The sequence below is a fragment of the Euprymna scolopes genome, chromosome 14 (genome assembly GCF_053919585.1).
Source record: "Euprymna scolopes isolate OS-2025 chromosome 14, ASM5391958v1, whole genome shotgun sequence".
In the NCBI taxonomy this organism is placed as follows: domain Eukaryota; kingdom Metazoa; phylum Mollusca; class Cephalopoda; order Sepiida; family Sepiolidae; genus Euprymna; species Euprymna scolopes.
Genome location: NC_136495.1, coordinates 82,628,900 through 82,651,277, shown reverse-complemented (window position 1 = coordinate 82,651,277; position 22,378 = coordinate 82,628,900). Strand labels below are relative to the sequence as shown.

The 22,378-nt window shown below is 34.6% G+C and overlaps 1 protein-coding gene across 1 annotated transcript in view; it reads left to right on the top strand.

Annotated features, from left to right (window-relative positions):
* LOC145293138 (uncharacterized) overlaps positions 1-22,162 on the top strand; it is a 143,887-nt gene extending 121,725 nt beyond the window's left edge. The window contains exons 2-3 of the mRNA XM_080139547.1: positions 4,662-4,811; positions 21,746-22,162. Of these exons, the coding sequence (XP_079995673.1) occupies positions 4,662-4,811; positions 21,746-22,011 (416 nt within the window). The 3' untranslated portion in view covers positions 22,012-22,162. The remainder of the gene's footprint in view (positions 1-4,661; positions 4,812-21,745) is intronic.
* The last annotated feature ends 216 nt before the right edge of the window (positions 22,163-22,378 follow it).

The window sequence follows — 22,378 nt, the reverse complement described above, 5'->3', positions numbered from 1 at the left end:
TTGATAAGTTCATAGTGCTGTTAGTTTTCATGCTTTCCATGTAACATCTAGTTTTTTTTTTCTCTTCCAAAGTCGTCTTCTGAAAGTCGTCTGCTCGTTGCTGAGCATTCTGATTGGTTGATTACAGGTAAACCAGAGCGGTTGACGCTATGTTCAGAGCAAAGCTGAGCGGACGCTTAAATAAATCTGGTTTAAAATCTGCACAAGGACTGTTTCCGAGTTAAAAAAAAAAAAAAAAAAAAGAGAGAGAGAAGCATAAATCACCAGTTGGGCTTGTCCAGTGTTCATTTTTCTGTTTCTTAAAAACTGGGCAAGCATTGTAAGAGGGAGTGGAGCAAATAAAACCAATCATGAATTTGTAAAATGCAAAGTGGAAATAGGCGATACTATAAATTATTGGGAATCTCAAAATTCTTAAGAAAATAGAGATCAGGACACACCCGTTTGTTATAAAGAATAAAACACGCTAATTTTATTCAGGCATATTTGTGATGGTTATGAAAAGAATTTGTAAACGAAATTTTAAAGTTGTACTGGATAAAAAATTCGAGAGTTTCTGCCATTAAATGGCTTTTGCTGAAAAGAATGATAAAGGCAGTTAACATTGACGAACGTTTACGGCGTTAATTGATGAATTATTAATAAAACAGAATTGGTGTAGAAGTGAACGAGAGGACAGGCAATTCGTAGCAAAGATGAGTTGCGTAAATTAGACAAGCACGTTTACATTCTACAACAAATTGCATTTGATAACATAGCACTCCAGTAATAGTACACACACGCAGCGCGCCCTTATCTACTGAAGATGACAATTGTTTGTTAATAATTAAACAAACCTATTAAAAATGAGCAGAATATTTACATGCATTCAGTTTTGTAGCGTGTGTGCTATTTATAACGAGTGTGACCTATTTTTATCACCACAAAGAAGGCATACACACTGTGGGTTGAATTATTCAAACTTCAGTAAACATTTCTAGGGTTCAGTTAAAGCAACAATTAACACCAACACATTTCGAATGAAAGATCACTTTTTGTGATCTGGTGTTTCTTTCTTTTGTTTATATACATTTTTTACTTACCGCTCTTCTATTTTGTGCCTTCTTCGTTTTTATTGAATTCGGTGGGCAGGTTTCATTTACCAATCCAAAAGTAGCATCACGAGATAAAGTATGAACAAGTTATTCAAATGTGTTATAATAAAATCAAATATATGAATAAATACACATTATGTAGTATTAAGTACTTGCTTGATTGTGCCTCATAGAAGCGTCCATACATACACTCTGGGCAAGTGTTGAATATTACTTTAATGTGTATTGTCGCATAAGGAACTAATTATGGTCTACACCGCCTTGAGCGGTTTCACTGTAGTTTTGTCCCTGAATAAAGAAACCATACTATCGAACGCTCTGCATGTGTTTTGTTGTTTTTATCTATTGCCATCCACGTATAAATGATAATGAAACATGGTGACAGCAATGGGATTCGAACCCACGCCTCCAAAGATTACGAACAAAAATTACAGAAAAAGCCGACCGCTATGCTTCTTAAATAGGCTTATCATAATTATTTTTTTAATTTACATCTAAATTTTGATTGTTTGAAATATAACTGATCAAATTTAATCTCTAAAAGGAAAAAATGTATATTTACGTGTTAAAAAATTACAGTGAAAAATGTTGGAAAACCGACAACATTTTATTCAAATTTCAAGTCAGAATAAATCAACTTAAAAATCTCTGGAAAATAATTGTTTTCTCATACTATTTCAAAGATAATTAGTCAATTAAACTCATAAGATACCAAACTTTAAAAATTGTACATACATTTTATAACAAAAACATCCATAATAAAGCAAAATAAAAATAATTACCCACTAGTATGGCATCGAGAGGCCCCAGAAGAGACTACTGCATGGTCCAGATCCAAGCACCAAATGGCAATACAGCAGTCCCAGTACTTTGCGCCTGCTGATAGGACAGCCTCCTTAGTGGTTAATTCAAGGTTCGGGTCCCTGACTATCAGGCGGATAACGTCAGCCCAGACAAAATGTTTACCTCCAGCACCCTTACTAGTGACATGGCCACAAGGACAGACATAGAGACAGAAAAATTTCCGACATCTCAGACTACTGTTCACCAAGTACTACCGACCTTTAAGCAGCTTTTTCTTCACCCTTTGTCAGAAAAATCACTCATTGAATGAGGACTGAGGGACAAAAAAGGAGAAGCGAGAGTTACTGGAGCTGCCGATAACACATCCACTGTATTATCTACTCTCCATTTAAAAAAAAGGGGGAGGAGGGGAATGGGTACAAGTGCTGATCAGGTACAAGCTGATAGGTACGGGCAATTTAATGGCTGCTTCGGTAGGGGGATTGTTTTTAACGTCGGCTAATCATATTTTTTTCATTTTCGATTACTTTTTATTGTGTTTGAAAGATTATAGTTTAAAGTTAACATGTTTCAAGAAAAAAGTGTGTGAAATATAAAATATATGGAATAATTTTATCTAAAATCTGATCGTGTTTACATTTTTTCTGGCAAGAAAAATATAAGTTTTCTGGAATTATTTCCAAGTTAAGTATTAAGTCTTAAGATAGTGAATTAATACAATAAATTTACTTGAATTTGCTAAAAAGTAACAATTATCCAAAAATGTGACACTGGTAGAAGCGATACTTGTTTATCGTATCAAAAAACTCTGGCGGCAAAATTCAAATATGTACGGAAGGACAAATTAGACATAATTTATTTCTTTATTTAACATTATTCCGGCATACCGAGCGACTTTTTTTTTAGTTGCAGACCCCTCTTCCTCCATTTAAAAATGCATAAAATTTAATTGAATTCATTAATTATTCATTGACAAAAAAAAAAGTTAGCACCATTATTTATTAATATTAATACAGAATTACAACTGTTAAGAAAACAATTTGTAATTATTGAAAAAATTACACACTAAAAAAATATAAACCTTGGTTAAAATTTATCATAATATTTACGTGAAATTTAAAGTTGATAACCACAAACAGGCGGATGGTTGAAGAGAGGAGGGTGGGCAAAACAGACTGGTTTTCTTTTCAAGGCTGTGCATCCGTACTTACCAACATGGAACTTCGTACAATTTTTATGATTTTTTTAATTAAATTATTTTCCTATGTTCCTGTTTTTCAATTTATTTTTTTACTTTATTTTCCAAGATTATATGAACATTATCTTACGTTGATGATTATACGTTCGTGCGTGCAATGAAAATATTAGAATCTTACATGCAAAGATTACGTTAAAAATGTAAGCGTGAAAAAAAGTAGAGATAATTTTTGCAATTATAATTTTTGTGTGAAAATATTAAATAAACAATGCTTAATGCAATGATAATATTGATAGTTGGAAAAATTAATTTTTCTTCGAGTTATATCGATTTCGTTAATACAGACTTTAGGGGCTTTTCTCGTAATGTTCCTGTAAAAATTATTGTTTATTGTTACAAATTATGATGCTTTATTAACATAAAAAAGAATAAATAAATTCATGCGTTTTTTTATTTACTACTGAAAACCAAAACTTTAGTAAAGGTGTTTTTGTTTAAACAAAATAATACATTTTTACGAAGATTTAAATAAAAATAATTAGTTAATTATATTCCGCAATCATTATTTGATAAATACTGAAATTTTCATTAAAATTGGTTAATTTCCTGATTTTTGGTGAATTTTTAAGTAAAGAGAGGGATCAAAATATTTATACATTTTGAGCATCGGCATTCATTTTGCACGTACCTACCAGCTGAAAATGCAAACACAAATAACGCTGAAATTTCACTAAACTACGGATTACGATAAGCGTAATAATTTCGTTTAATTATTAGAATTTTGTCATAATAAAATAGGAAAAGCTTACTTTATTAGAATATTTATTGAATATACACAAGTAAACATTTCTGTATTTTCTCTGAAGACTTTTATAGAGATGAGTTGTTGGGCCAAAACTGCCTGCGTTCTTTTTTTCAGCTGTGCATCCATAGATAACAAATGAATTGTTGCCTAAATTTTCCCGATATTTGAAATTAACTTTTTGTGTTCTTGATATTCAATATTTACAATCTTTTTTCACAAGATTATAGTAAACTTTCTTAAGCTGATATTTACACGTTCAGCATGCAAAGAAGATATTGAAAAATGTTACCTTATTAATAATATGAAATATTTTCTGCAATTATTTTTTGTTACAAATATTGAATAAACAATGCTTAATTCAATGATAATGTCGTTATATAGAGAAAATTAATTTTTCTTTGAGTTATTTTCATAAAAAAGCAAAATTAAATGGATAGGATTTTTTTATTAAAGACTATAGCTTTAGTAAATGTGTTTTTTGTTTACACAAAATAATAAATTTCCAATAAATTTTTAAGTAATGATAATACGTCCATTACATTCCGTGATTATTATTTAATAAATATTAAAATTTTCATTAAAATTGTTTGATTTTCTGAATTCATGTAAATGTTTAATTTAAGTAAGAGGTCAAGATGTTGATACATTTGGGGCATCGCCCATTCATTTTGCACGTATCTACCAGCTTAAGACTAAATTAATTTATAGTTTCTTTTAATAAGAATTGATTTTATCTAAAACAATTTATCTATCTTTTCAGATGCACATGGTGCAGTCTTGTGTTCGCAATGTGATTCAAGGAAAGATAACTACTTTGGTGAATGCGAACGATATCCGCCGGAACCCAGAGTATGCGCAGAACACAGTGAATCGGTGTTTTGTTCTATAGTTAGGGAAATAGATTTTGAAGGTAAGTAAAACATTTGAAATCATCAGTGACATACAGTTTACACCTTATGAGATGAGAGTCAATACTCATAATGAACTGTAATATCCCTAACCCCTCATCCCTTGAATGAACTCTTCCGTTAACTATAAATGCTACGTAATTAACGCTATTTGTGACTTGCTTTCTTTAGTGAATAAAACCTTTACAAAGGTATTCGGCTCTTCGTTTTTCACTACAATTTTATTCACAAAAGAAATGGATCGAGTACTTCGTCCCGAACGATTCGACACCGAGTCTACAGCCTTCAATGCAGAAAAAAGTACAAACACTGGAAACTCACGTTTATGAATTACTTACATACGGTTAACGGCACTGAAGAAACTGGAAACACCCAAACTGACTTCTATGCTTTGATAAATAGCATATCGGCTGATGTATACGAAATAATCAGTGACACAAGCGACTATGCATCTGCAATGAGAGCTCTAGACGCGGCATACATCAGGCCTACTAATATCGTTTACAACCGACACCAACTTATTACCATGAAACAACAACCAGCGCAAACAGTGGATTCTTTCAGGCTACAGTTGGAAAACCTCGCTAAGACATGCAACTTCCAAGCCGTGAGTGCTGAAACAAATAAAAGCTAGTATATGCGGGAGGTTTTTATTAGCGGTATCTCCTCCTCCTCCTCAATTCGGCAACGACTTCTCGAGAAATCCTCGCTAACTTTTCGGGAAGCATACGAGATGGCAAGATCTCTGGAACAAGCAGAAAAACACTCTGCGTGTTACAACCAGGAGAGTGTGATTTCTGCGCCAATAATCAGTTCAGGAGAAAATACGAGTCTGGCTGCAACACAAAAAAAAAAACGAGGCCGAAGGAAATTTGTGTTTTCTGCGGGAATTCTCGTCATCCGCGTCGCCTTTGTCCAGCACGGGACTCGAACTGCAATAAGTATTCGAAAAAAAGGACACTGGGCCAAAGTCTGCAAATCTTCCGTGTCAGCGGTGTTAAATGAAGACACTGATTTCCCGAGTCTCGCATGTCTAGGAAGGAAAAAAGACATTACTTTTACTAAGTGTAAAATAAATAGATTCACTGTCAATGCCATGATAGATTCTGGTAGTGTGGGGACTTTCATTAACGACAATATTGCAAAAAAAATGAACCTCGAAATTATTCTCAAACACAAAGAAATATTATTAGCCGACCCTAAAATGAGTGCGAAAATTGTGGGAGAAACTAAAATCGATATCTCTCTAAATAATAATGTACACTCTAACATAATAGTGGAGGTCATTAAAAATTTATTTGTCGACTTAATCATAGGAAAAGATATTCTCTGCAGATACAAGATGGTAACTTTCAAATTCGATGGACCGGAGGAAGAACTTATTATCAGAACAGTCACCAAGAATACCTTTTTTCCATCCATGAACGTTTCTCCTCCCCCATTATTTTCTCATCTCTCTACGAAAACAACACCAATCAGCACCAAGTCACGTCGCCACACAATTGCTGATAGCAAATTTATAAGAGCAGAGACTGCAAAATTGTTGGAGGAAAATGTTATAGAACCCTCAATTTCACCTTGGCGAGCGCAAGTTCTAGTAACATCGAATGAAAACCGAAAAAAAAGAATGGTGATTGATTATAGCGACACAATCAACAGATTTACTGAATTAGACGCTTATCCGATACCAAGTATATCAAAGATTGTCGAGGAAATAGCCAGGTATAATGTTTTCACTACGCTTGATCTTAAATCAGCATACCATCAAATCCCCATCAGTAAGGAGGATCGTAAATTTACAGCATTCGAGGCGAATGGTAAATTATACCAGTTTACTCGCCTGCCGTTCGGAGTTACTAATGGAGTAAGCGCCTTCCAAAGGACCATTGACGGCATTGTCAGCAAAGAGCAATTAGTAGATACTTTTGTCTATGTGGATAATGTTACTATCTGTGGAAACCCCCAAAAAGAGTATGACTATAATCTTCAAAGATTTTATGAGGTTGCTAAACAGTACAACATCACGCTTAATAAAAAAAAAGCATCGTTTCAGTCTCAACGATAACATTACTTGGGTACACTATCAAAAACAACCAGATATCACCTGACTACTAACGTCTTAAACCTCTACTTGAGATGCCACCTCCTCTAAATCTAAAATCACAAAGACGGATTATTGGGATGTTCTCCTACTACAGCAAATTTATCCAGAATTTTTCAGAGAAAATATTAGCACTAAACCGCAATAGAGAATTCCCGTTATCTTCTGTGGAGTTGGACTCTTTTATAAGACTGAAAAACGACTTGAAAGATGCTATGCTGGTAACGGTTGATCCAGAAAAAGAATTTATAGTAGAAACAGATGCTAGTAACAACTGTATTGCAGCTACCCTTAATCAAGAGAATCGTCCGGTTGCATTCTATTCCAGAACACTAAGCCCTAGTGAAACGAAACATCACGCGGTAGAAAAAGAAGCAGCTGCTATTGTTGAAGCACTACGTAAGTGGCGACATTTTCTCCTTGGTAAACACTTTACTGTAATTACGGACCAAAAAAGTATTAGCTTCATGTTTGATAATACCAGGAAATAAAAAATAAAAAATGACAAAATATGCCGTTGGCGCATTGAACTGTCACAATTTAAGTTTAGCATCGTCTACCGTCCTGGTAGAGAAAATATTGTCGCTGATACGTTTTCCCGAATATCTGCTCTCACTTATTCCTTACAAGATCTTCAGGACCTACACTGTAAATTATGCCATCCAGGCATTACCCGACTCTTCCATTTTTGCAAAGAAAGAAACTTTCCTTTCTCCCTCGATCAAATAAAAGGAGTAACTAATTCGTGCTAGTCTTGCCAGTATTTAAAACCCAAATTCTTCACCGGTAACAAGGGAACTCTCATAAAAGCAATAATACCATTTCAGCGATTAAACATGGATTTCAAGGGACCACTGCCTACGTCCACACATGGTAACAAATACCTACTTACGATAATCGACGAATACTCGCGTTTTCCTTTTGCATTTCCGTGTAAAGATATGACAAGCTCAACGATCACACAATGCCTGAATCAACTATTTGCGATATTTGGTATGCCCGATATGATTCACACAGATAGAGCGACTGATTTTCTGTCGGAAGAAACGACCAATTACTTACATGGGAAAGGCATTGCGACTTCGAAAACGAGTAGATATCACCCGGAAGGCAATGGTCAAATTGAGAAACTAAACGGCACACTATGGAAGGCCATACAAGTAACCTTACATTCTCGTAAAATGAGATTATCCTGCTGGGAAAATATTCTACCTGATGCTCTACATCCTATTCGATCATTGCTGTGCACAGCTACGAATGCGACCCCTCATGATAGACTATTTAAGTACAGCCGTAAATCCACTTCTGGTACTTCTATTCCCCTGTGGGCAAAACCAGGCCAAGTATACGTCAGAGATCATATTAGGTCGAGTAAAAATGACCCCCCGGTTACACCTGCGACGTTACTGGAGATCAACCCTCATTATGCCCAAGTACGACTACCTTCAGGCATCGAAACTACCGTCAACGTCAGAGATTTGGCTTCCAACACAATTAATGGAGACAACACGTTAGAGAATGGTTGCATGCCACCTGTGAGTAACGAATGTATACAATATCCTGAACATATAGAAGAAAACACCCGTGGGCAACCAGTTGAGAGCGAAATGCCAACCGAGCCGCTGCGTAGATCTGGCAGAATATTGAAATTTCCTGAGAAATACAAGGACTTCATTACTAAGTAAGGCACGAAAAAAAAGTTTAAATTATAGGCAAAAAAAAAAAAGTTAAAGAAAAAAAATAATGAAAAAAAAATAAATGAATAAAATAATAACGAAAAAAAAACCTTAAAGGGGAAAGTGTAATATCCCTAACCCCTCATCCCTTGAACTATAAATGCTGCGTAATTAACGCTATTTGTGACTTGCTTTCTTTTGTGAATAAAACCTTTACAAAGGTATTCGGCTCTTCGTTTTTCACTACATGAACTAAATAAAACAATATATAGCATGATCATCTCAATGCATATATTATCCATATAGTTAGTTGTCAACTCTGTTATATATGTAATAATTATTCTATTCTAAGTACTGTTAAGACTAGGCTTGTTTTCTTCAATAATTATAACCTTCTCAACCACCAATAGCTATGGCTAAAGATACATGACCTGAAAATACTTCTTTCAAACTCTTCGGCCTAATGTTCACAGGAAACATGAGTTGGAACAGATACATCAAGAACATTGTCAAGGCTACTGCGAAGAAGGTGGACTCTCTCTACCATGCTAGAAAGTTAGTTACGCCTGAAAGTATCCCATGCCTCTGTAAGGCCAAAATTCGCCCTATGTATGGAGTATTGTTTTCACATTTGGGCTGGTGCATCTGCTACTGGTTTCTCCCTCCAGGACATGGTTCAAAAGAGAGTCGCCAACCTGATAGGTCCTGAACTGTCATCTAGGCTTCAACCTCTGGACCACCGATTAAATGTGCATCCATCTGCCTGTTTTACAAGTATTTTAATGGTGGATGCTTCGACGAACTACAAGCCCTCGTACCTCCTCGACGTAAATACCTCCGTTAAATCCGACAAGCAGCAAAGTCTCGCCCTACCCAGTAGAGATCCCTAGATGTAAGAATGCTTTCTACTCTAATAGTTTCTTCCCCAAAACGGCTAGAATCTGGAATTCCCTTCCGGGTTCCTGCTTCCCCAACTGTACTGACATGCATAAATTCAAGTGTAATGTGAACAGACGTTTTGCTGCTCAACTTCCTACATAGTATCCCTGCAACTTATGTTCCTGATAGTAGTCCTCTGCATCAAAGTTGCACTGTGCTTTGTTTAGGGATGAAAATGTCATTAAAAAATAAATAATAAATAAATATTCTTTTCAATGTTTTGACACTTGAGTATGTATCCCATCCAGTTAGACGCAGTTAATCAACCGAGAACAACATCACTCTATATAAAAACACATAAAATATCAACGGATATATACTCGAGAGTCAAAACAATGAAAATAATTTTCTGTTGTCCTAAACCTAGTAATAACATACTTAACTAGTGCTTATATGTGCACGCATATGTAGATATATGATGATTAATTGTGCTTAGATGAAGCTTTCACTGCAGCTTCACTGGATTACCGACCATCAGAATAGTGTACAACTGATATCAGGATGTAAGTTTCCACAAAATCAGGCATATCGTGTAAAAAATAACATACTTTATTCATCTTATTCGTAATATAATCAATCCTCATTTTTAAAATTCAGAAACGTTTTTCATCTTAGTATAGGAATTCGTTAATTCTAAAAAATGTTATAAAAATATAATGTTTGTATTCAACAACATGATGAAAAGTTTGTTTAGTAGTCATAGGGGCGTGAGATTTCGTATTATGAATTGCAATTACTCTCAAATGTCTTACGGTATACGTCACTCTGTCTTGTATTGACAACGATGTGTAAGTGCCTGGTTATAAAATAATTCCCATAACTACATAATACTAAGGAATACCACAAATTCTTTACACAATACGGTTACATGGAAAGGGACAGATCCCAGTAATTAAAGGAAGAACGTAGATAAATTGAAAATTATATTTTTAAAAGGAAAAGGTTAGAATCGAACTGAGTATTAAAAATTTTAAAGTGAATACACATTGCTGTTTAGATACGATTTTCGGAATGTAGAGCATTGTGTGTTTAGAAATAACGATACAACTAGTTAGGTTAGATATCGAACAATGTAAATTAAGGAATGTCTTTGTTTTGCCAGAAACATGTTGGATGAATATGGGATATGTAAAATCCACGTGAGAATATTCACGTGGCTGGAGCACGTTTGACGACACAAAGAAAAAAAATTCCAATATATTCGGAGAGTACGTTTTAGTCAGGGTAGAAAGTTGAGGAGAGTCAGAGAGAGCAATAAGACAGATCGAGAAAGTGAAGAGGGGCAAATAAAACGATGTAGAATCTAAAAGGCATTGAATCCCTGATCATATCATCCGGATTAAATATAAAAGGTCATCATATTCGTTTTGTCATCTTTCAACCATGATAGGTAATGTACGTTTCACTTATTTATACATCACACTGTTTATCATCTTGTAAATTAACTTTGTGTAACACCCTTACAAAGTATTAACTGTCCTCCCGCCATCATAAGTAATGAATCTCATCCGGTTTAAAAGAACTGTATTCCACGTCTCGATCTTCACCTATATATAAGCTTCTATCAATAATATGAACTTAATAAGAATTGTCATCATCGTCGTTGTCGCTGTGTAACTTGTTACATAAATGTTGCATCCTCTGTATAAATGACATTCTCCATTATATATGCCGTCCCCGATACGTACCTGTCAGCAGACACCGATATAGACACCTTCGACTATATTACACCTGTTCGATTTGGTGCTCGTAACCAACGCACCCCTCAAGGGTGCAGAAAAACGTAAATAACTTGGTTTACCATGGAAATAAACAAATAAAAAATAATAAGTCACAACTTGAAAATAGATAAAATGCTAGAAGAGTTACCACACACATACACACAATGTCAAGAAAAAAAGAGAGTCATACACTCATACACGAAAAAAAAATATATTGAAAAAAGAGACGATATGCTGCAAAAGAAAGGAAATAGACAATTAACACAAAAACAACCAAATAGAATACGCATGAGAAAAAATGTTAATCGGTGCATTTGCGTAATTCATTGATAAAATGTTACATTTGTGTTAATAATTGTCATTGTTTGAAATCGTGTGAGTTGTTCATAAAAACTTGTCAGACAAGAACGTAGACAAACGGGTCATTGTCAGTTTGAATCCAGAAAGAAGCGAATTTTGTTTGTATAAATATGATTCTGTTCTAATTGAAAGAATGAAGATTAATGCACTTTTAAAAACCCCTATGGTTCGAATGAATGCACTTTATTGTAAAAAAAATGCAAAGAGGAATGGCATTTTATTGTGGTTAATATTGAATTTTCCCCCGTTTGTTTTTTGTTGTTTTTTTTTTTTTTTGAGGGGGTGTGAAGAAAGGAGACAATATTGAATGCTGATTTTAAATGGATGTCCTGTGATGACGTAAAAGTTTTGTGTTCCAGTGTTTTCAACAAAAGTTTTTTCTTTTGTTGTTGTCGTTTCTTTAGAAAAAAAGGGAGGCGAAGAGAAAATGTTATATTGAACTTTTGATGTCTAGAAGGTCATATTTTGAAATGTGTTATTAAGTGTCTATTAATGCATGTAAAGTTGTTAATTTAATAGTGTATTTTTTTTTAGAAAATTGTCAGCATATCTGAACAAATATTATGAAAAAAAATTAATTTATATGTGTAATGTGATGTGTATTCTCAGGAATTCAATGGTGTAATTAATTAGATAGAAATTAAAACGAAGGAAAAAAAAACAGGTTATAAAAAATAAAAAATGAAAAACGGTGATTTAGACAAATAGTTGGTCTAAAAATAATTTAGAATTTTAAAGAGGGGACAAGAGAAAAATTTATGTAAATGGGTAGTTTTTGAGAAGTTTCCGGGTGTGATAAGCAAAAAAATAGAAATTTTTGTCCATAACATTTTTCCGCACAAAAAAAAACAAATGGACTCTGCGATGTTGTGTACTTAATTAGAGCAGGCTGCAAATACCGGCTTCGAGTCAGTGGTAATTCTCGATATAATAAATTAAAAATGCAGACGTTGGAAGACTCGAGAATTCTTTATGGTACATAGATGACGAAAAGAGTCAGTACAAGGGCAAATCACTCGGATTATTTAGAAATAAAAAGAAAAATATGCCATAAATTTGTAACACGAATAAAGATGTAACAAGATACCTTATAATTTTTTTTAGAGATGAATGTATGTGGGATATCCCTGTTTTTGACTCTTGGACACTGGAGAGAGAAGAAAAATCGCAAAATTCCTGCCAAAGTTAGGGTTCAGTTCGCAAGTAGGATTCGACGCAGAGGAAGGAGGTTATTTAGTTAAGGATGATGTTTTCTGATGTCTCTGTCCAGTTCTAAGAGTCCAAAATAGAAAATCCGAGTGAATCAGTATGATAAAAGAAGCCAACCACAAAGATTTAGGTAAATGAGATTTGACGTATGTCCAAAAAGAAATAAAATAGTTAGAAAATGAGACAAAGCTCTAATTAGTAGAACAACCAAGGTAAAGAAAGGGTCAGGACCCATCGGACGAAAAGCCGTCACGTTGGTAAATAGGTAAAATCGGACCTCTGCTGTTACGGAATAAGGGTGGCTTGTTTAAACAGCTGATATTGATCATAGGAGGTTTTACCCTACACCCAAAAGGAAATATGCCAGAAAGGTCGGGTGAGGATGTCCACACACATACACACAATATCAAGAAAAATAAAAGAGAATCATACACTCACACACGAAAAAAATGTAAATGTTATATCTCCCCTCTTTGGTTTTCATGTATAAAGTAAATTTCACAGTGTATAAAGATTATTTGATACTGAAGATATTCATAATCGTATCCTATTTCCAAAAGAGGAGAGATATATACCATATAAGAAGTATTTGGAATCAAGTTTCCACAGGCTGTCATTTCAGATCATTTGAAACCATAGCAGCAAGTTTCAGTCTTCTCTCCATCAATTCCAGAGGCTTTGAAGTCGCTAACTACAGAAGTACGAGGGGCGTGCAATAAGTAATGCCCCTAACCCACTTCCAATTGTCTGATCTAGCTGAAATTTTGCGTGTGCAATGATTTATAGCTCTATGGGTTATGTGGCAAATTACAGCTCTGAACTAATTGTGGTTTCTGTTTTACAGGTGTTTGAACTGAGTCAGGTGTGAAATGGAGCCTGTTGAATGTCGAGCACTGATCCGGTTTTTGTATTTGAAAGGACGCACACCACAGGAGACTTTTGATGAAATGAAAGAAACTTATGGTGATAATGTCCCATCATATGATTTTGTAAAACGCTGGCATCGTGAATTCAAACATGGCTGGAAGTCTGTGGAAACAGCTCCCAGGCCTGGTCGCCCCCCTTCTGCCATTGATGAGGCATATGCCCGTCAAGTTGAGGCTGCCATTTTGGAAGATCGGCGCATTACTATTCGCCAAATAGCCCAAGATGTCAAGATTAGTACAGGATCTGTGGAAACTATCATTCATGACCATTTGCATATGCATACGGTGTCTGCCAGATGGATTCCCAGGTTGCTTACACCATTCCAGAAGCGAGAACGCGTCGAGTGCTCGAGGATGAATTTGGAGACGTGCCAAGAAGATGAGTCAAAATTTTTCAAAAGACTGATTACACAGGATGAAACCAGGGTCCATCACTATGATCCAGAAACCAAAGCCCAGTCAATGCAGTGGAAATATTTGGACTCGCCACCTCCAAAGAAGGCAAAGGTGCAGCCCTCCGCTGGCAAGGTCATGCTCACAGTCTTCTGGGACTAGGACGGAGTAGTGATGACAGGTTTCCTGGCAAAGGGTACCACAATTACAGGAGCCTATTATGCTTCACTTTGAGGAAATTAAGGGAAGCTATCATAATCAAGAGGCGGGGCAAGATCAGTAAAGATACCCTCCTCCTGCAGGACAATGCTCCGATCCACAACTCGCATGTTGCTAGATCAGAAGCACGGGCGTGTAGTTATGAAATCATCCCATATCCTCCCTACTCTTCTGACATTGTACCCTCTGACTTTCACCTCTTCCCAGCCATGAAGTTGTTTTTGAAAGGAAAGTGTTTCCCAGATGATGCAGCCTTGATTTCTGAAGTTGGAGGACCAACCTGGGGTGTTCTAAAAAAACCGGTCTCCAGAGCTGCATCAAACGATGGGAGAAATGCATAACTCTGGGTGGTTCCTATGTTGAGAAAGACTTATAACTGTACCAAGTTTCGTTGCTCTACTACTATGAGAAGTAGGTCAGGAACATTACTTATTGCACGCCTCTCGTACCGAGGTGACCTTACTTTTTGAACAACCCTCGTATAACAAAGCATGCTCCGGACGCTCATGTACAGCCATCGTTCATCGCTGGCAAAAGTGTATTGAGACTGAGGATGACTATTTAGAAAAATAAATTCTGGTACACAAAAGAGTCGCTTGTTTTCATTGTACTATTCCTGTGTTCGTAGCTTTTCATCTTTTTCAGTTAAAAAATAGGTAGCTACTTTATCTTCAAGAATCACGGGAAATATTTTAAATTTCAAGTTTCATAAATATATCCGATTTGATCGTGTAAAATACATTGATTTTAATTCAAGTTTGGTATGCTTTCATTGTAATTGCCACAATGCATTTATTATTCTTATAAGAATGAGCTGCAAACTTCCATGATGTTTATTAGACATGATTCTCTTGGGTTTTAACTTCGAAAAAAAAACCATGTTCACGTCAACTTTAAAAGGATTAAATTCGATTTAGAAACGGTTAGACTTTAAATGAGAAAGTAATAAATTGCTAATAGATGATACTTTTATGGATTTTGTCATGGTTAAATTTGATTCAGTATTTGATTCTTCAATTTAATGAAGTTATATAAACATACTCCAAACACATAGTGATATTCATCCTCAATCATTACAATTTTGAAGGATTTATTTATAATTATTATGTTTAGTATGAGAAAAGTTGTTATATATTGTTAGATTGAAAAGTTGTTATATATTGTTAGATTGAAAAGTTGTTATATATTGTTAGATTGAAAAGTTGTTATATATTGTTAGATTGAAAAGTTGTTATATATTGTTAGATTGAAAAGTTGTTATATATTGTTAGATTGAAAAGTTGTTATATATTGTTAGATTGAAAAGTTGTTATATATTGTTAGATTGAAAAGTTGTTATATATTGTTAGATTGAAAAGTTGTTATATATTGTTAGATTGAAAAGTTGTTATATATTGTTAGATTGAAAAGTTGTTATATATTGTTAGATTGAAAAGTTGTTATATATTGTTAGATTGAAAAGTTGTTATATATTGTTAGATTGAAAAGTTGTTATATATTGTTAGATTGAAAAGTTGTTATATATTGTTAGATTGAAAAGTTGTTATATATTGTTAGATTGAAAAGTTGTTATATATTGTTAGATTGAATCAACGTATTTTACAAGAAAAAGGATTTCTTCAGTATCAGTTTTACAGGCGTATACATTTATTCTTTAAAAATCAACATTTTAAAAATGTGGAGTTTTTATCTCTCCAGACAAGGCGTAAAACCACTTAATGTAAGAAGCTCACAAGAACGAAAAATGATTACCGCAAAGACAGGAGATGCCTGTTAACCTTACTCTTGAAAAGACAACAGTTAAAACAGGAAGAATAAAGTCAGCAGGAAGAGATTTTCACAAGTCTGCAGTTCTTGGGAAGAAGCTACTGAAATGGGAAGTTGTATTACAATGAGCAAATTGATGAAGACCACTAGATCAACGAGTTTAATAAGCTACTACACAAGAAGCAGGGAATATATCAGACGATTCTGAAAAAAAAAATACTTGCCATGATAGTATTCATAGAAAAGACTGAGTCTAGCAACATCACATCTCTGAGAGAGAGAGAGAGAGAGAGAGAGAGAGAGAGAGAGAGATGGGGGTGAAGAGAAGATGGAGTGGTACCAATTAAATTGTGGATACGTTTCTGCACTTTATTAAGATCCCTCACATTAGACAGAGATTCACCAAATATGACAGCAATAATTCAAACAACGTCTGATGGTAGATTTATAAAGATAGTAGAATAGCCTTATGTATGAGAAAGTGTTTAGATCGATGGAGAGAACCAACTTCATGAGAAACAGAAAAAGCCATAAATCTTATATGTGAATTTCAAGAAAGATTTTACAAGGAAAAAAGTCCAAAGTCGATTTTTCCTCGAGAGCAAAGTCATCCATTAGAATCTCGGGAAGAAAGTGACACGCCTACGATTAAAGACCCAAGCTAAGACTTAACAGGATTAAACGAAACAATCGATTTCGTACCCTATTCTACAATTGAACCCAATTTAATTTTTATATTAGGTGCATATTTCAATTGATATAAGCGAGAATATCATCGTTATACACGTGTTAGTTAATAGAACATTCGGTCTGTCAAGTTAAAGTAAAAATAAGATTTTCTATACCATTTTTAAATTCATTAACAAATCTTTGACCAGTCGACGTATTTCCGTTATATTCCATTTTTAAAAACAGATCGCGAGAGAAAAAAATGAGAAAAAATATTAATTTCCTCAGGAATAGTTCAGAGGGGGTTTTTCTCGTACAGAAAACTTTAAAAAAAAAAAAAAAAAAAAAAAACATATCCAGCCCAAAAGAAAAAAGAAACATAATCCTTTTTAAATGTTTTTTTCTCCTTCAAAAGAAGACTGCCTTCCAAACAAAGTGAATACAAATTAAAGAAATCATAGAAAATAAAATTGTCTTTCGTATATATTTTTACATATGCAAACATTTAATCGTTTGGACTTTTAAACATTTGAAGGTAAAAAGTACAAATGCCTTATCTGTTGCATCTATTATTTCAGCCCTTTTTTCAAGTAAGTTTATTTTATATTGTTAGAGGAACGGGATATGCTTCGTTCTTCTGTATATTTCTTGTGTGATTTGCTTAAGCCTTATTTTTATATTATTAGGTACGTGCATTTTAATGGCTGACTCGGTAAAAGACATGTTTTTGAACACCAGCTGATCATAATATTTTTTTAATTTTCGATTACATTTTAATTGTGTTTGAAAGATTATAGCCTAATCTCTCAAAGAAAAAAGTGTGTGAAATAAAAAAAATACATGGAAAAATCTTATCACAAATCTAAAAAGCACTAGATTTCACGTAAAAAAATGCATTATGAAAAAGATCGTGTTTAAATTTTTCTGGCAAGATAAATATAAGTTTTCCGGAATTATTTCCAAGTAAATTATTAAAAGTGGAAAATATAAGTCCGAATATACCAACTTTATTTAAATCATATAAATAGGATTCTATTCACTGGCTGTTAATTTAACCATATGGACGTATATCTTATAAATAAAAAATAAATAAATAATTTGTAAACGAGAAGCAAATGTAGCGATAAAAAAGTGAGGAATACATGAATAAATAAATATAATTTAACAATAAAATAGATGGATAATGTAGTCGCCACCAGAACAGAAAAAAAAACCATTAAAACGAAAGATAGGAAAGTTAACAGTCATGAGGTTATAATATTACTTTAGTTCAAAGCAAAAACTTAGGCCAATAAACAACCCCAAGTTAAAATAATACCAATACCTTCCGCTGCTATAACTTGACCACATGATTTCGTACTTCCCCCTTCCCTCAACCCCCACCCCTAGCCCCTTCCTTCATCACACCTCCCTCCAAACCCCCTACTGCTCACATTCACAAAGTGTACACCAAACTTTCTTCCAAAGAGTAAACCAAACCTGAATATCTTATAAAAAAAATGTAATCTTGACTCTTTTTGCAGTATCACTCTTTTTTTTCGTCTGATGAAGTGGTTTCCTGGAATAAGGATGCCACTGAAATATGCATGCACATATTTAATCAATAATGTCTATATAATAAACAGGCTATATATATGTATATATCTTTCTATATATAAATATGTAAATATATATATTTAAATTATTAAAAATTAAGAATAATTATAGTAATAAAATTAAAAATTAAAAATTATTATATTAAAAATTATTAGAGTAATAATTATATATAAATTATAATATCGAAAAATAAAAACTATTAAATTTCAACGAGGTTGTTGATAGTGCTCAATAAATAGAGCAGGATATTATTTTACTGAAGTTAGGTAAATAAAAATACAATAAATCCACTGTTTAAATTTTCATTGCCAGGCGACAATAAACCTCTGGTCTTATGCGAGGCCAGTCCTTTAATGAAACTTAATCACACAGACACACACACACACACACACACACACACACACATATATATATATATATATATATATATATATATATACCAATTGTGAAAAAACCGGACTAGAGTGCTCAATGTGTAGCCAGAGCAGTATATAAGAAATATCCAACTAGCATCGTCAGAATTCTATGAATTCTGAAGATGCTAGTTGGATATTTCCTCTCTTTGAGGATCTTCCTCTAGTTGAAACAATATGTAAACTCCTTCTAGACTCACAGTAATAAATTTCTTTTATATAAATATATATATATATATATATATATATATATATATAAGGTCCTTTTCGTTGGCTGTGAAACTTTTGAAATATCGTTTTTTTTTCTACATGCTGATGAGGCCCAAGTCATGCAAATTATAATGTGATAAACGGTTATATTCTTATATTCCAACACGCACATCATCCAAATTTTTATTTCAATCTAAACTCTGTTTATTATGTCTAAAAAGTTTGATGTTATATTCACTAATCATTCAATACGAAAGTTGATAGTGAAAACGAATGGAATTGACAGATGTTTCCGAATTCTTCTTCTTGGTTTTCCATCGTTATCCGATGATGACGATCTTCTTGTTGTGAATCTGCTGATAATTAAATAGTTCTATCCTGAACCCACAAGTTCCGTCACAGATCAGGTATGTGAAGAAGGTGCCAAGTGGAGCAGGGGTGGCCTGGAGAGCATGCCTCTTTGCACACTTCGCTGTATGGTCCTGTATTCGCTGCTTCTCAATACAGTTCACTCCCTGTGAGCAGAAGGAGCGCCAGAGATCCCGGCAGGAAGTAAGTTCTTCTAGTAAAGAGGGGTCTATTCGGCACTTCTTCAGGGATCTCTGTACCACTCTGTCCCTCCATGTGATTTTCAAGGATCTTCTAGAGAATCTTATTTGAAGGTCTCCAGACTTCTCATATAGTAACTGTAAGCCGTCCAAGATTCACATCCATCCAGCAGCGTGGTGAAGCATACTGTTCTGTACATAAGAATTTTGATAAAGAGTCTGACGTTGCTATTCTGAAAAAACTTTTTCTTAGCCGACCAAAGGATGCTGATGCTTGCTTGAGGCAATTCTAGATCTCGTCACCCAATGAGCAGATGTTAGACATTATGCCTCTCAGGTATTTGAATGTGGGCGCAGTGAGCAGGTATTGCTCTTCTGCTGTAAGAGTTTGGTGAGAGATCAGCACTGTATTGACAGAGTATCTCTGTCTTCTGAGTGTGGATCGTCAGTCTCATTCTTGTGTACGCAATTAAAGCTGCCGAAAGGGTGTTTTGCAGGGCTTCCGGTGTATGTGCTATTAGTGCACGGTTGTTGGCGTATTGCAGCTCAATAATGGTCTCCAGGGTCAGTTTGGTCGTTGCCTGCAGCCTCCTGATGTTAAATAGATTACCAATCAAGCCTGAAGTTGATAACAACTCCAGCCTGTTTCTTCAACACAGATAAGGAAAATATTAAAGAAACGTTAGCACACAGCCTTGCCTCACTCCAGTTTTCGTGCCAAAGTATTCTGAGCTGTGTCTTCCACCTACCACTCGACCATCGTCCCCGAATGCAAGGATGTTGAGAAACTTGAGATGGTACCTAAATCTCTTCAAAACCTGCCACAATAATTCCGTTAACTTTGTCAAGTGCCTTCGAAATGTCGACAAAGGCATTGAACAAGCTTTTGTGTTTCACATGGAATTTCTCTTGGAGCTGACATGTCACAAAGATTATGTCAACTGTTCCCCTGCCCTCTCGAAAACCACTCTGCCACTCTGGGGTGGCCCATTCCGATATTGTGGTGATGAGTCGACGGAGTCGATGAGTCGACCTTGGCAAAGACCTTTCCAGCAAAACCAACAGAGATATCTACTATTGGAGCAGATGGATTTGTCTCTTTTATTCTTGTAGATGATCACAATGTTGACATCGTTCCACTGCTGCGGGACACAATCGTGTCTCCACCTCTATAAAATGTATCGATGCAGTGTCAATGTACAGAGGTAACCTCATTCCTTGAAAATTCAGTTGGAATATTGTCAGGTTCATGGGATTTGCTGTTTTTAAGGGTTTTGACAGCACGCAAGATTTCTTCGGATGTTGGGGAGAGGTTGAAATCTGGTATGGTGGAATGTTCAGGGAGCTCAGCGAGGACAGTTTGGTCCACTGAGGTGGGTTGGTTGAGCAGGGTGTTGAAATGCTCAGCCCATCGCTGCACTATCAAAGTCTGATCCTTGGTTAGAGATGCTCTGTCTAACAGGTGCCAGTGAGTAGTTTCTAGGGGCGTATGTAATGAGGCGATATTATATCTGCTTAAGTGATCCATTCTTGCATTTACATGTGTACATATTCCAGCTCCAACAGAAGGAACAACGTAGAGCTTGAATCCTGATTACGATTATAGAACAACAAGCATACATACGCTGTGCGATATCACATATATATCATAGGTTTTATATGATTAAATAAATTATATTTCGATAATCAAACACATACGTATATTATACGTACATGCACACGTAAATAAGAAGAGATTATTTAAAAAAAGAAAACAATGCGATTATTGTTGGTAATTTTTACTCTCTTTTAATATAGGAATAATTGGTAATAATTATGAAAATTCTGAATAATAAACACGTATCATCATATATGCGTCTCAATCTATTCTCAGACAACAAAGATTTTTACATTTCATTAGTTCTTTAGCAAACAAAATGTTAGTTATGTTGAATTAAATTTTTTATCGTTTTTTTTTTTTTTACTTATTGCTATCAAATTTGCTTACTTTTGACTGTAATAAGATCTTATTGGAATTTTTAATAAAATTTCAATATAAATAAAAAACACAGGCGAATACACAAACACATACAGCAAGATATGGAGTATGTTTCCAATAATTGTTATTTTAAAATATCTGTGACGTATTATAACGTATACAATTAGATCACTCGCAATTGAATCTTGCACATTTTTTTTTTCTTTTCCAGGTATCCAGCTGTTATTCGCACGAGGCTGTGCGACAACTCATTCCGACGAGAAGTGTTTTGTAAAAAACATAACAAACGGCTCGACGATCCGACAAAAGAACGTCTGCTACCGCACGTGTGCGACGAGTGGATGTAACAGCGAAAGCCTATCACCCAGAGGAGCATCCAGCCGACTTAAACTTTCGTGGAGAGCTTTGACACTTTTTGTGTTCTTGGCCGTTTATATTAACAGTTATTATCAATCGTTAACCGATCAAATAAAGTAATTGCTTAAAACAAAAACAAAAAAGAGATTGAATTGTTTAAAATATTTATTAAAAAATATAAAGTATTTGTATATTTCGGGCTTTAAGATTTGTATTGCTTCGAACAAATCAACATACACTGTTTTGTAAATAACTTACAACATATATAAGACCTTATGCCACAGTGACTCCTGACTCACATCCAAGGTTTGTTATAATAAAGTAATTTACATGAAACGGACAACTATTTACCTAAGTGGCATGCGAATCAACACGCATATCCTAAGTGGCATATCCTACCCGCACCCTCATATACATATACTCAATTTTATTTTTATAAGCGGGCATAAAATCTCAATTTTTTGGTCCGAAATATACAATATATATG